The sequence below is a fragment of the Lycorma delicatula genome, chromosome 1 (assembly GCF_047948215.1).
Source record: "Lycorma delicatula isolate Av1 chromosome 1, ASM4794821v1, whole genome shotgun sequence".
Classification (NCBI taxonomy): Eukaryota; Metazoa; Arthropoda; class Insecta; order Hemiptera; family Fulgoridae; genus Lycorma; species Lycorma delicatula.
In genome coordinates, this window is record NC_134455.1 from 145,407,274 (window position 1) to 145,420,628 (window position 13,355).

The 13,355-nt window shown below is 36.3% G+C and overlaps 1 protein-coding gene across 30 annotated transcripts in view; it reads right to left on the reverse strand.

The window, feature by feature from the left end:
* The window catches only part of shot (dystonin-like protein short stop), a 644,960-nt gene that overhangs the window by 407,819 nt on the left and 223,786 nt on the right, over nucleotides 1–13,355 (reverse strand). For all 30 annotated transcript variants that reach the window (XM_075363589.1, XM_075363494.1, XM_075363728.1 and 27 more), the window contains one exon: nucleotides 10,334–10,423. In XM_075363589.1, the coding sequence (XP_075219704.1) occupies nucleotides 10,334–10,423 (90 nt within the window). The remainder of the gene's footprint in view (nucleotides 1–10,333; nucleotides 10,424–13,355) is intronic.

A 13,355-nucleotide genomic window follows, 5' to 3' on the forward strand; every position in this document is an offset into this window, starting at 1 on the left:
TGCCCACGTTCGTGCATCGCTCAGGCAGATCTAGGCCTGACGTGCTGGATATCGCAGTCATGAAGGGGGGTACCCTCCCATTCATGATTGAAACGATAGAAGACCTCAGCTCGGACCATTCCCCTGTCCTGTTGGAACTAGGTCAGGCAGGGGGTGGCCGAGATCCCCCGCCTATACCCCGAAGGTCAGTCAACTGGAAAAGGTTCTACGAGACCCTCCAGCGGGAGTACAGGCCGGTAAATCCTGAGCTCCTGAACACCCCGGAGGAAATCGACGACACTGTCGGGCGCGTCACGTCGTCAATGACCGAGGCCCTGGCAGGCAGCTCATCGGCCAAAACTCGAGCAGTTGTTCGAAACGACCTCCCTCCTCATATCTCCGAAGCCATAACGGAGAAACGACGACTGAGGAGGAGATATCGAATCACCCTGTCCCCCGCTGATAAGCGGGCCTTTTATAATCAAACGGACAGGGTAAAACAACTGCTGACAAGCCATAGAGAGGATTCGTGGAACGAATACCTCGCCTCGGTCTCTGACGACATCTCCTCGGTGTTCAGGTTGAACAGGAGACTGCGAGAAGGGAAGAAGCCTCGCCATCCGGTTGTGGGGCAGCGAGGTTTTCTTGCATACTCGGAGGCGGAGAGGGCCGAGGTATTCGCCGATACCTTGGAGGAGCAGTTCACTCCAAACCCCCCTCCCTCCCCGAATGACGAGCACACAACCGAGGTGGAATCCTTTCTTGTAGATTATTTCTCACAGGTGGAGGACGCCCCTCTAGAGATTGACCAAGTCACTGAAGCGGAAGTTTCCGCAGCCATTAAGGCCACAAGCCCCGACAAGGCCCCGGGTGTCGACGGGATCAGCGCCCGTGCATTCCGGAACATACCGGCCTCCGTGATTACAGCAATTTCGGTGATATTCACGTCCATTTTGTACGTTGGATATTTCCCGAATTGTTGGAAAACGGCCAAAGTCGTATGTTTACCCAAACCGGGGAAAAGTTTACTTTTCCCACGGAATTATAGGCCAATCTCCCTGTTACCGGTATTGTCTAAGTTGTTCGAGAGGATTTTTCTCGAAAAACTGAGGGGATACATGGAGGGAGAAGTGCGGCCCGAGCAATTTGGGTTCAGGGAGGGTCACTCAACCACCCTCCAACTGGTAAAAATAATAGACGACCTTGTCGGAGGCCTGAACAGGAAACGGGTGACTGCAGCCGTTTTTCTGGATGTGGCCAAGGCCTTTGACAAAGTTTGGCATAGCGGGCTGCTTTATAAGCTAGCGCGATCGGCGATCCCGTACCGCTATGTCAGACTGATGCGGTCATATCTGCTAGACCGACATTTTGTCGTGCGCGTAGGGGAAACGATTTCCTCTACCAGAGAAATAGCCGCTGGGGTTCCCCAAGGAGCAGTACTTTCCCCGTTCTTGTACACTTTGTACGTGAACGATATGCCGCTGTCGGAAGGGGTCAAAACGGCCCTTTACGCAGACGACACGGCATATTTCTACGAATCCGCAAATGTGGATTACGCGGTCCGGAGGCTCCAAAGGCAGCTGGACTTAGTGGAACCGTGGCTCGACATGTGGAGAATCAGGGTCAACGGTGAAAAATCGGTGGCCGTGATGTTCACATGCAAGACACGAAAACCGACCAGAGAGCTGGAAATCTCAGGGGAGAAAATCCCTTTTGAGAAAACAGTTAAGTACCTGGGGGTGGTGTTGGACAGGCGGCTTACCTTCGGCGAACATGTAAATTATGCGACCCGGAGGGCTAAGGCCGCCAGAGCCTCGCTATACCCAGTGCTGAACAGTGCCAGCCCGTACCCACTGGCAACTAAGCTCCTCATTTTTCGGCTGTACGTACTGCCGATTCTAACATATGCTTACCCGGCATGGGGGGCAGTGTTGAGCTCCTCGCTTCAAAAGAAGATCGAGGCCGTCCAAAACATCGCGTTGCGGACGATCTTTGGAGCTCCGTGGTTCGTCAGGAACGCCACTCTCCGATCTGATGCGAGATTTCAATCCGTGTCCGAGGTGGGGGTGGCGCAGGCGCGCAGACTGTTCGGGAGAGCGGCTGTGTCCGAACACAGTCATCTTCGGGACATCTGCCGAGAGGACCCAACTCCGACAGTTGTAAGGAAGCGGCCTCACGCCGTACTGGACGAACCACCGTGATGGTGCGGTGCGGTAGCCGAAAATCGACAAACCAGGCTTAGGGGCCTCCATATCGCATGAGCCATAAACGGAATAGTGCGTCAGACGCGTTTCCGGGGTCGCGAGTGAAAAGTTTTCGCGAGTTATATAGTTTGAAGACGTCAAACACGGTAAGTCGCGCATAAAACAAAAACGCGGTCTAAATTAAAAAAAAAAAAACTTACAGTAAGACAAAATATCCCAGCAATTGCGACTCCTCCGGAAAAGGGGACGCATTGCTCCCTCCTTATAGCTAGTGCCCCGTTGTGGCGTATTCCTGCTAGCCTATTAAAGAGTTAGCACCGAAAGGACTTCAGTGGACGGTCTGAAGGGGAATTACGTCGGGAGGACAGGCTTTATAAACCTAGCCTTCCGCGGTCGGCCCATGAAATGGGTTCGATAACGCTGGTTTAACAACGGATTGGAATGCAATTAAATCCGTCTTAAATTCACTAAAATAATAATAGACAAAACTTGAAAAATTAGATCCGAGATTAAAAAAATAACCCTTTTAAAAACAAGCCCGATTAGAATGATCCAGCAGCAAGGGACTCTGTCCAGGTTCTGCGATAAAGTAGGGAGTAATAGACTCCTGCCAACTTTGCATTCCAAAACATATACATAATTGGACTGGAGACTAACTATTTTAATTATCAATGTGAAAAATTAATTTTGATTAATTGTAATATCTCTAACTAACAAAAATGAAATTAAATAAAAAGAAATAATGTTTATAACGGTCAATGGATACAGTTAATGAATAAATTAATGTAGGAGTTATGTGGGCATATAACTTGACCAGCCGAGACATTAAAATACTATAGTAAATTACAGACATTTAATTATTAGGTAGAAGTGATCAATTAATTAAAAGTAATAAAAGTGTGTTTTATGTGTGTGTGTTAATATTTCCGTACACACCCATAAACCACCAGAAAGACGTATTACGCCTAATGTCAACGCGAATGTTGATTTATACCTACACTTGTTTTTTTAATCTAACTCATACAAAATACGTACAACAGTCGCTATATATAAACTAGCATGATATTAACGATTTAGTGCTTAAGAAAAGTAGACAAACAGTAGCGGCTCTTGTGTAAAACGCAAAGCCGGGATTCGGTTACAGAAAATTACCGTACGTATAAATAAAATAAACGTATAAACTTTGAAGTAAAAAATATATTTGCGATAATAATTATTTTGGATATAAATAAAATCTTTATCCAAATATTACAACAAAAAAAATGTTTGCCAACTAAAAATAAGAACTTACACCTTGATAATACTATAACGTTTTTATGAACTGTTTTGTTTTACTTATTACACCACAGCGTTCATAAATAAATACAAACAGAGTGAACTTAAACATAGACATCATATAAATACAGTTATTTTTACAATAAAATGTAATAACGAAACTGACGGTTTAAAGTACTTTAAAATAATAAACTTCAATTTCATCCGTAAAGAAGACTTTTCAAATCCCAACCGAGAATAGCAGAAGGAATAGAAAAACAAGAAAATCCAAATATGTGCACTACAAGGAAACTAAATCCTCTCGAACAACCCACCGGGTTGGTCTAGTGGTGAACGCGTCTTCCCAAATCAGCTGATTTGGAAGTCGAGAGTTCCAGCGTTCAAGTCCTAGTAAAGCCAGTTTTTAGCCAGTATTTTTACGCGGACTTGAATACTAGATCGTGGATACCGGTGTTCTTTGGTGGTTGGGTTTCAATTAACCACACATCTCAGAAATGGTCGAACTGAGAATGTACAAGACTACACTTCATTTACACTCATACATATCATCCTCATTCATCCTCTGAAGTATTATCTGAACGGTAGTTACCGGAGGCTAAACAGGAAAAGAAAAAAAAAATCCTCTCGAACAGTTCCTATTAAATACCTAACAGAAATCTCAAACTGAATCCTTCCAATCATAATTACACATTTATTCTTTAAGGCCGCTAATAAATATTTTAACTCAAAAGCGGGTTCTCAATTTTGTCAGAATTTAACATTATAGGAAAAACAAAATTAGATACGTAAATACTTTATCCATATCGGTACACAATGATACATTACATATATATTTATATAGAGAACACTTCAGGGACGGGTGGGTGTCCTATTTATTCTATGGATAAGAAAAAAAAATTATCTCAGCATATGTCCGGACGGAGGGACAGCATGGTAAAATCTTCATCAGCGCACCGTCACAAAAAAAAAAAACGCAATTAAAAGAAAGGTTTAACCTCATATTATAAATATATTGAAGCTACTATTAGAAAAATGCAATAAATATATAAATAAATAAAATACATACGAGAAAAATTAGAAAGCGTTGTGAGATTGATTATTAGAATAATATTATAAGTATTGTAACAAGACCGGTATAACGGACCTGAGTAACGGATTCCTGCCAATTAGGAAGGAAGTAGTAGAAAATATAATAATGGAAGAAATCCAAAAAGGGGCTAAAAGAAACCATTTTAGTAAAGCTAACAGGTCCGTTTAACAATCGTTCTTTGTAATACTGCCCATTGACACAACTGAATACATTTGTTCCATGAGAAAAGTTACCGGACCAGAGTAGGAATTTCACGAGAATATGTGAGGGCGGACGATCATTCTCACGCTTCGAGTTCGGTCCGGTCCGGCAGGTAAAGAAGACAGAAGTACAAATAATACTCTGGGGAAGACCAGTTGACAGTCAATCTGCGGTGAGAGTCTGCGAGAGAGTCCTAAGATAGAGTTCTGCGAGATGTCAGTTTGCGAGGGAATTCTAAGCGAGGAGTTATTATGCGAGTTTGAAGTGAGAGTATTCTGTGAGGAGGTCAGTGAAGGAGCGAATTTATAGGGCATACATGTTTGACGCGATTAAGGTGACGTCACAAATAATTCCAGTACATGAAAACAAGAAGTGATTCGGTGAGTTACTCTTAGACTATAAGTGAAAGAGATAATATACTAAATTTCATTCATAAATTGTTCGGGTAGTTTTATTCGTGAACAGCAAAGGTATTTGCAGGGAAAGAACTTTACACTTGTCTTATCTGAACAACTATTGTTAATACAAGACTAGTGGTTAAAGTGTTAAGACTAGCAATCATGCTAATGTCTTTTGTCAATGACATGAATTCTGGTTTTCAATATTTAACTACCTATAAATAAATCCTGAAGATTACTTTAGATTCGGTTTTGTATGTAATTACTGTTTATTACTATTACTAACATTTATTATTATTGTGGTTGTGATTACTATGATTATTATTTGTTTATTATTATTGTTTGCTTTTGTAATTATTACTATTCTGAATATTATTGTGAGTTGTTAATTATTGTCTTTTATATTCTTATTGTCACTGTTATTATTGATTTGTCTTATTTTATTTATGTTCTTAAACTAATACATTGTAATTACATAAACAATTTCAACTGTCAATACCTCTCAATATCCTGATCTAGCCGCGAACACAAGACACTATTATGTGTATAACCCTTAGGAACAGCCGAACACCGCCGCAAGGCGGTCCCATCACTCCAAGTGGATAGGGAAGTGTGAAGGGAGAGGAGTATCACCTCCTAAAAAAATGACGGCTCATCTGGCTCCGGATGGTAGCACCTAGTTAATAGGACCCCTACCTAGAATTACTAGGCGAGAGCCTGTTAACGGTCTTGGTGGCCGAAGATGAAGATGAATGATTTCCCAATGGCAGAAAGGGCGGAAGAACCTAACGGCGGAACCCTAAAAAAATCCTCCAAATTTGGAAGCATGTAGCTGTAGCAGCCCTACCACCAAACTTACCTTGGGCAGCGTTCGTACCGCGGCTAGGAGAACTTTTATTTACTGGTAAGCACCACAGAACAGGATCAACGAGATAACTAATCTGGAAAAGGACAAAAAGAAAAAGGATTTGGAATAGCGGAATGTATAAAAGTGGTTACATCGAACGTCCAATCTATGACAAATAAAGAAAGTGAGATTTTAGAAGTTATAAAAGAGAAAAAAATTTTGCTGCAAACTCCAAAACAATAAAAAAATTAACAGGGAGCAAGTTCAATAAGAGATTACACTCTGTAGTGGATCCTCTTTGCTCGACTCGAATCGTACATAATGAATTTATGTACGAGCGAATATTAATCTGCACCTTTAAATACAGTCGAGTGCGTATTACAGTGGTAGTAAAATACATTCCTGAAGAAGAAAGAGAACAGGTGTCTAAGCGATTTTACAAACAATTACAGACAGATGGATAAATATAATTGAAGGGAAGTTTATTTATCGTAGGCGATTTATTAAATGCTAGAGTTGGTGATACACCGATAAGTGAAATTGTTTGATCATTCGGTCAACATCACCTGAATTCAAATGGGCACGCATTAAGAGCTTTTGCTGTCTATAACGATTGCAATGTTCATTGCAAGTTAATCGTTAAATATGAACTTATACCGTCAGCGATCAGTTAAAGTTCTACTTGACTTCGTATCCAATATACAAGATCTTCTCTGACGTTCACGTACTATCTGTTTATTACGTTTTTTATTGTATTAATGTTCAATATTCCTGTACTGAAAAAACGTAACATCTTTTCTATTCATTTATATTTCTAACAAGTTAAATAAATCGAATAATTGTTAAAATTCCGTAAATAGTTAACAAAAAAACATGTCTATATAAATAAACATTATAAAATAACAAAACACGGTTTTTTTTTGTTGAAAAAATCAATCACTTCCTTATCAGTGGAACTACTTATCGGCATTATTCAATTAATACATAGTATTGGGTGGGCTAAATGGAAAGACGATACGTAAAGTTTTTCACACAACAAAATCTTCAATGCAGATCAAAAATTATAGTAAATTTATTAAACAAATAATCTTTATAACTCGACATTTATATACATAATGATCTACTTTACGGCTATATATCATCATCAAACCGCTAAAACAGCGATGAACTGCAACTGGAAGCAAGAAGTACGGTAATACCAAAAAAGGTTATCATTCCCCTTTTAAATTCTGTAATTGTACTGCAGTTAATGACCTTCTTAACCCTAATAAAATAGAACTCAACAACAACTGGAACGAATTAATGCGAACGAGTCTATATAAATTTAAAGAAAAATTTGCACAAATCGTGTCGAAGAGCCATTAAATTAAGTTAGTACAAAACTTCTGTACCGCTTTCAAATAAACGATAACAAATTTTACACTCGGCAATAAGATAACCCGATGTGTTAAAAAAAAACTTCTAACTCCCAAGGCTGTGGTAAGGTGAAATAATAAGAAACATTAGGTTTCTTCAGTAACAAATCGATAACAACAGTTAAGAAATATACCACTATAAAACATTTTAACGTATTAAAAATGAGCCCGTGTATAGTGGAAGGAAATTTTTAATTTTACGAAAAAAGTTGCAATAAATATACAACGATAAATATTTCTTTACTCAAGTAAAGTGAAATAAGATTAATTTGAGACAAGTCTCTAGCAGCGCTTTTTTATATAACTTTTAATAACGCGTTATCGCCTACTCGAAGTAGAAGTAAATACAAGCCGAATTCAAAAAGTATTTTCCAGAGGAAATGAAACAATATAAATGGCACTTTTGAAGAGTGATTCACCCACTTAACGCGACCATATAACCGATAACTTTTTTTATTAGACTGCAACCCGATACTGCACAAGTATAAGTAAATTTCTTAATCGAGTGTTCGACTTCTGAATAATTTTTAATAATTTTTTTTTTTTTTAATTTCGTTAAAAAAACATTCCCTTTTCCAATTAGCAGGTCTGTACAGAATACTATTCTTAACAGCAAACGGGCTAAGTATACTATAAAAGGCAACAAATCACAAGAATGTCCGTTCTATGAAATTTTATAGATTAAACCTTTTCGAGGATACACTAGCAAATGTTACGACTGTAAAATGACTAGGTTTTCCAGTATTAAAGAACAACTACGATAATTCGGCGCTAATGAACTTCATAGAATAATTATTAGGATTTAAGACGAGATTAAAAAAATGTAAGATGCGTTTAGTATTTTATCTTATCGACATCAAATGTCGTGTTTTTATTCCATTATTTTGGCATCGGTATGCCTTTTAAAAATCGGTACTGCCGATTACAGGCATTCTATCGAAATATGTTTTTTCTCATTAATGCAAGGTTTTACAACGCTAATTAAAAACTACAGCAAATACAGATGAAAAAAAGGAAAAATTAAAAAAAAATTCTCTAAATTATTTCAATAAGCCCCCTCTTCAAAATAATAGAATATCTTACTCGCGTACCAGATATAGCCGACTATAAAATGCTTAAGATAAAAATACGTACTAGCACTAATAAATATTCAGTAGCTTTTAAGATAATTTCAAAGCCGTGTTTACGTTCGCAAGTATAATCCCTCTACTATACATCACGAAATCTTAAAATCTACAAAAAATATTAATCTCTTATTTTTTATTTGCTTGATAAACAGGATCGTAATCTTAAGGATGGATTTTTTATTATTCTGAAAAATTCGTTTCCCTACGACATTTGGAGACGGAAATACTTTCTTTAATCGTAGAGGTAATAAATAACATGTCGTCGAGTGGATTTAATGGGAATAAATATAAAGGTCCATATTTCACATGCTTAACAACACATTTTTGAAACCGTTTAATAATAGTGCAAACTCCTTAATAAAGTTCTTAACAAAGGAATAATTATAATTTTATATACATGATTTTACTGTTATCTCTATACGTAACTGTTATTTATTTACTTATTATTTTTTATACAAAATTATGACATGTCGAAGTTACTTTTTTCGTAAGCAAAAAGTATAATTAAAACAATCTTGATTAATTATAACTAAGTCATATAATTAAGAATAAAAGTATAAATATATATATATATATATATAACAGCATCCTTTAATAAAATTTAATTTCTATTAAGTTTATGAACTCCTTTTGTCTAGAGAATGATGTTCAACTTTTTTCCGGTTACTGTTACAGTACATGCTCCACTATGATTACGCAACATCTACAGAAAGAGTAAATAAAATATTTATTATATAACAGTAATAAAAAAGAGGAAATAATTCGATTACCGACTGCGATATTCAAAGGCCCGAAATGGCTGCAGTTTCACGATTACTAGCCGGTCGCATTATGTTCATGCCGATGAGTTAGAAGATTAACAACTCTGTTCATAATAATTGCTCGTCGGTTTCATTTTATTCCCCCGATCACTTTTCTTCTAAACTTCGTTATCTCATTCACTCGAAATTCGTATTAAACTGATGAATAACTAAAGAAACGTACGCTGTTTTATACTTTTCTTAATCTAACTCCGATTTTAATCTTCTACAAAACGCACAAAACAAAGCTAGAAAACGCTCTTTTAACTGCTTACTGTAGTGACTTACTGCTATTATTATAGTGAATCTTTAACAATACTGATTACAGTTTCCTCTTCTGCCGTTTTAAATCGCATCATTCTGTTCAATAAGAAAGATTTGATCTCCCGGAGCATCCCTTCCAAAATTACCTTTTCCAGAAAGTGGAAGGAGTCACATTTGAAAGGAAAAGATCTTAAAACAAATGTACCATCAGTTGCGGTGGAGAGAAATAATCCAATTATAAATAAAAAACACGTTTAACAATACACGTGAAAAGGAGCTTTATAGTTGCAATAATTAGCGAAAGCAATTTTTATTTATCGTTTATGAAAACATGTTATCAAGATTTTATAAGTACTTAATTACCTTTGTCGGAATTAGTTCAATTTCATCGTGTATAATACTAATATAAATGGACTGCTGTTCAGATGTTAAGGCGACGGCGCAAATTGTACGAAAGTACAATTATACGAAAGTAATTAATGGCTTATACTAAAACTAAATAATTCCGTTTTCATTTTCAAATTCACAATATCCGTGGCCTAATAAACGTAAAGTTTAAAATTTAACTTAAAAAAATCTAGATAATTATCTCATAACCAGAAAACCGTCGAGCAAGAAGCCGACGGTATATAAGCAAAATCGTTAACTAACAACAGAGAATTTAAGCTAAGTAATAAGCTGAAATGTATTAGATATATATGTGTGCGTGTAAAAATAAAAATGTTTTAGTTACCAGATGTTCGCCAGAGAGTACTTCAAGTAACGATATAAGGTTAAGTCCATCCTGAAGATCGATAAATAAATCATTAACATGACGATTCGCCTGAAAACAGAAAAAAAATCATAAATATCGTATTAAATATAAGTTAAAATAATAATTAAAAGACGATGATACAATAAAATGGCATAATAAACAAAATAACTTTTAAATTTAAATCTCTAAGTTTATATTACTCCTTAAAAAAAATCCTAATATAACTGCGTAACTATTATTTCAGTGACATATCTCATCCCCGAAACAAAAAAAATTCCATCACGACGAAGCGATAAGCACAACCCACGTATCGATTCAAAACACAAAGATAAATGACAAAATTTAGCTAAACTGTTAATAATATAATTTTTCTACCTGTATTATGTAAAACCTTCTAAGAACTGTATAACAAAAAAGCTATACGTAAAAAAGTACATTATGACCCCCGCAGAGGAAAACACCTACCTTGTGACGATCCCAGTCGCCACAACAACCCCTCCATTCCTAGCCCTGATCGGCTTTACGTCGTCTTTTAGATCCTATAAACCTGATAACACGTCATATTCATCAGTTTGACCTCTGTCAAGATGCCATCGATGCAAATACCTCAACAGACATTTCCATAAGTGTATTTACACAACTTACTACCGCCTTCGAATTGTGTCTTCCAACCACGAACGCCTACCATAACTTACAACCTTCAACTATTGATTAATCTCGCAAACCCTCTAACTACTTTGGTACGTTCAGCTTTGTACCTGGGGTAGACATATAAGACATGGGCGCACATCATCAATGGCCATACACTCCGGACATAATCAATAATAAACTAAACTAACCGCAAAGTGCGGATATAACTTATTTTATGAGATCCAGTGAAATCTATTTCCCACCGATTATAATCGCCGAACACAGGAAAATGTGAAATGAGGAACGAATCGCTCCCGAAAATTGCAGAGCCCATCCTCAAGAATAAGTATTGCACATCAGGAATAATAGGGAACTGGGATACCCATAATACCCCGTAAATCAACTTACCAAACGTTTAAGTGAAATTCCGCCCTAAAGAAAACGTCACATTAAATGCCCGTATACAAATAACTATTCTCAGAAAAAGTAACGCTGTTTTTTTCTTTTCACCTAAGTGATTTACACGCATCATAGCCGTAACAAATACCGGGATAGATAACTCAAAGCAAAAAAGTAAATATCGTGAACCGATACATTAATACTCGACGTAAATCTTATAAAAGTAACAAGTAGAATTGTTAAAAAAGAGAAAGAAAAAATCGATAAAAAATTAAGAAGAAAGAATTTGTGAATACGAATAAAAAAAATTAACAAAAGATGAGAAGAGAGAAATGAACATTCGTAAATACAGTAATGCAAAATACCCGATGAATATAATTTTCGTACAGAAAATAGTATCGGAAGAGAAGAAAATCAAAAATACCATAGAAGATATTAAAAGAACAAAAAAACAGATGCACCAAGCGCCTAAAAAAAATAAGAATTAAATTTTATCGGTGGTAACAAATGATTTATCAGACTATTACAATATATATTCTAGACTTGGGACAATTACGCGCATTATCACGTTAATGTTCACTTTTGCTGCAGAACAATCTGCGCCATTTCATTAACTGTACCGAAAAGTTAATGTAAAATTTTAACATACGTTATATGTTTCCCTTTATTCAAATGTAGTAACCACCGTGATTAATAATGAACCGGTATCTTGGTAATAGATAATTTAGTTACAAAGTAGAGTATTAATCTATCTGATCGCTTCTCACATGTACGTAATCGAACAGTCAAACAAGAAGTAACACTGTAATTTGTAAAACAAGCAGATATAAATCATAACACTTGTATATAATTAGTTATGTGCTGGACTAATTAAGCAATTATGCACATTTATGGAAGAAAAATAATATTCAGATTATATATTTAATTACTTTTCACACAAAACAGGAAATTAATACAGAAGTAACGATAAATTAAAATTATTTTATATCTGTGAAACGATGATCTAAATTACACGAACTTCTAAGCAGGTAGTACGGATTAAGTTCGGTTAATAAAACAAATAAATATTTACGTTAGACGCAAAATGAATTAAAACAAATAACGAACCAATTTTCATTAGACAAGACTTAGTACGTACTTTATTCCGTCCAATTGCCTTAAAATACTAAAGAGACAATGAAATTACTTTTAAAAACTTTCTACGTAATCTTTGAAACGAATGTTATCTGGTGCAAACTGAAGGTAAACGGCGGTCGCGTCTCTCGTCCGTAAAGTGACAACGGACCTCTAAATTTGCTATATTCTAGGTTCGCTATACCAGGATGTGCTTTACCAGAACGCCACAATAATAGAATACCGGGAAGCAGGATCGACGAGCCGGTAGTTAAAATTTACCAACAGTACAGTAGTAGTACGGCTAGGACTTGATTTCGAGTTTCCACAAGAGAAGGTGAGAACGTAATACCGCTCCACTACCCTGACGCAATATACAAAAACAACACAGCTATAAAAGGGCTCTCCGAGCACATTTCTACATTAATAAAAAATGCGTACTTTAAAGTAAGCAAAATTCAAAAACCGTTTTCTTCTGATAAAGATAAATTTATCTAATGGGCACCAATAGCGCTTCCTCCGAATCCAGTATTTAATGAAAACAAACATTTACAAATGGAAAACAAACCATTTTTTAGTTACCGAGGGCATGATTTTCAGAAGAAGCCCAAAAACAATAAACCCCATTACAATTCACGTTTCAAGCGACTGTACAAAACCGAAGGGTCTGGAACAATTTAAAAATTCTCACAAATTTAAACTGAAACTACAAAATTGGAAGAAAAAAATACAAATTATCTGAAGGATAAATTTAAGTTTTAGCTTACTCGTACAAGCAAACCGATTAAATATTTTTCAAAACGGACATATTTATTCGCAAACAGTAATAATTAACGAGTCTTAATTACTTTCTGTTATA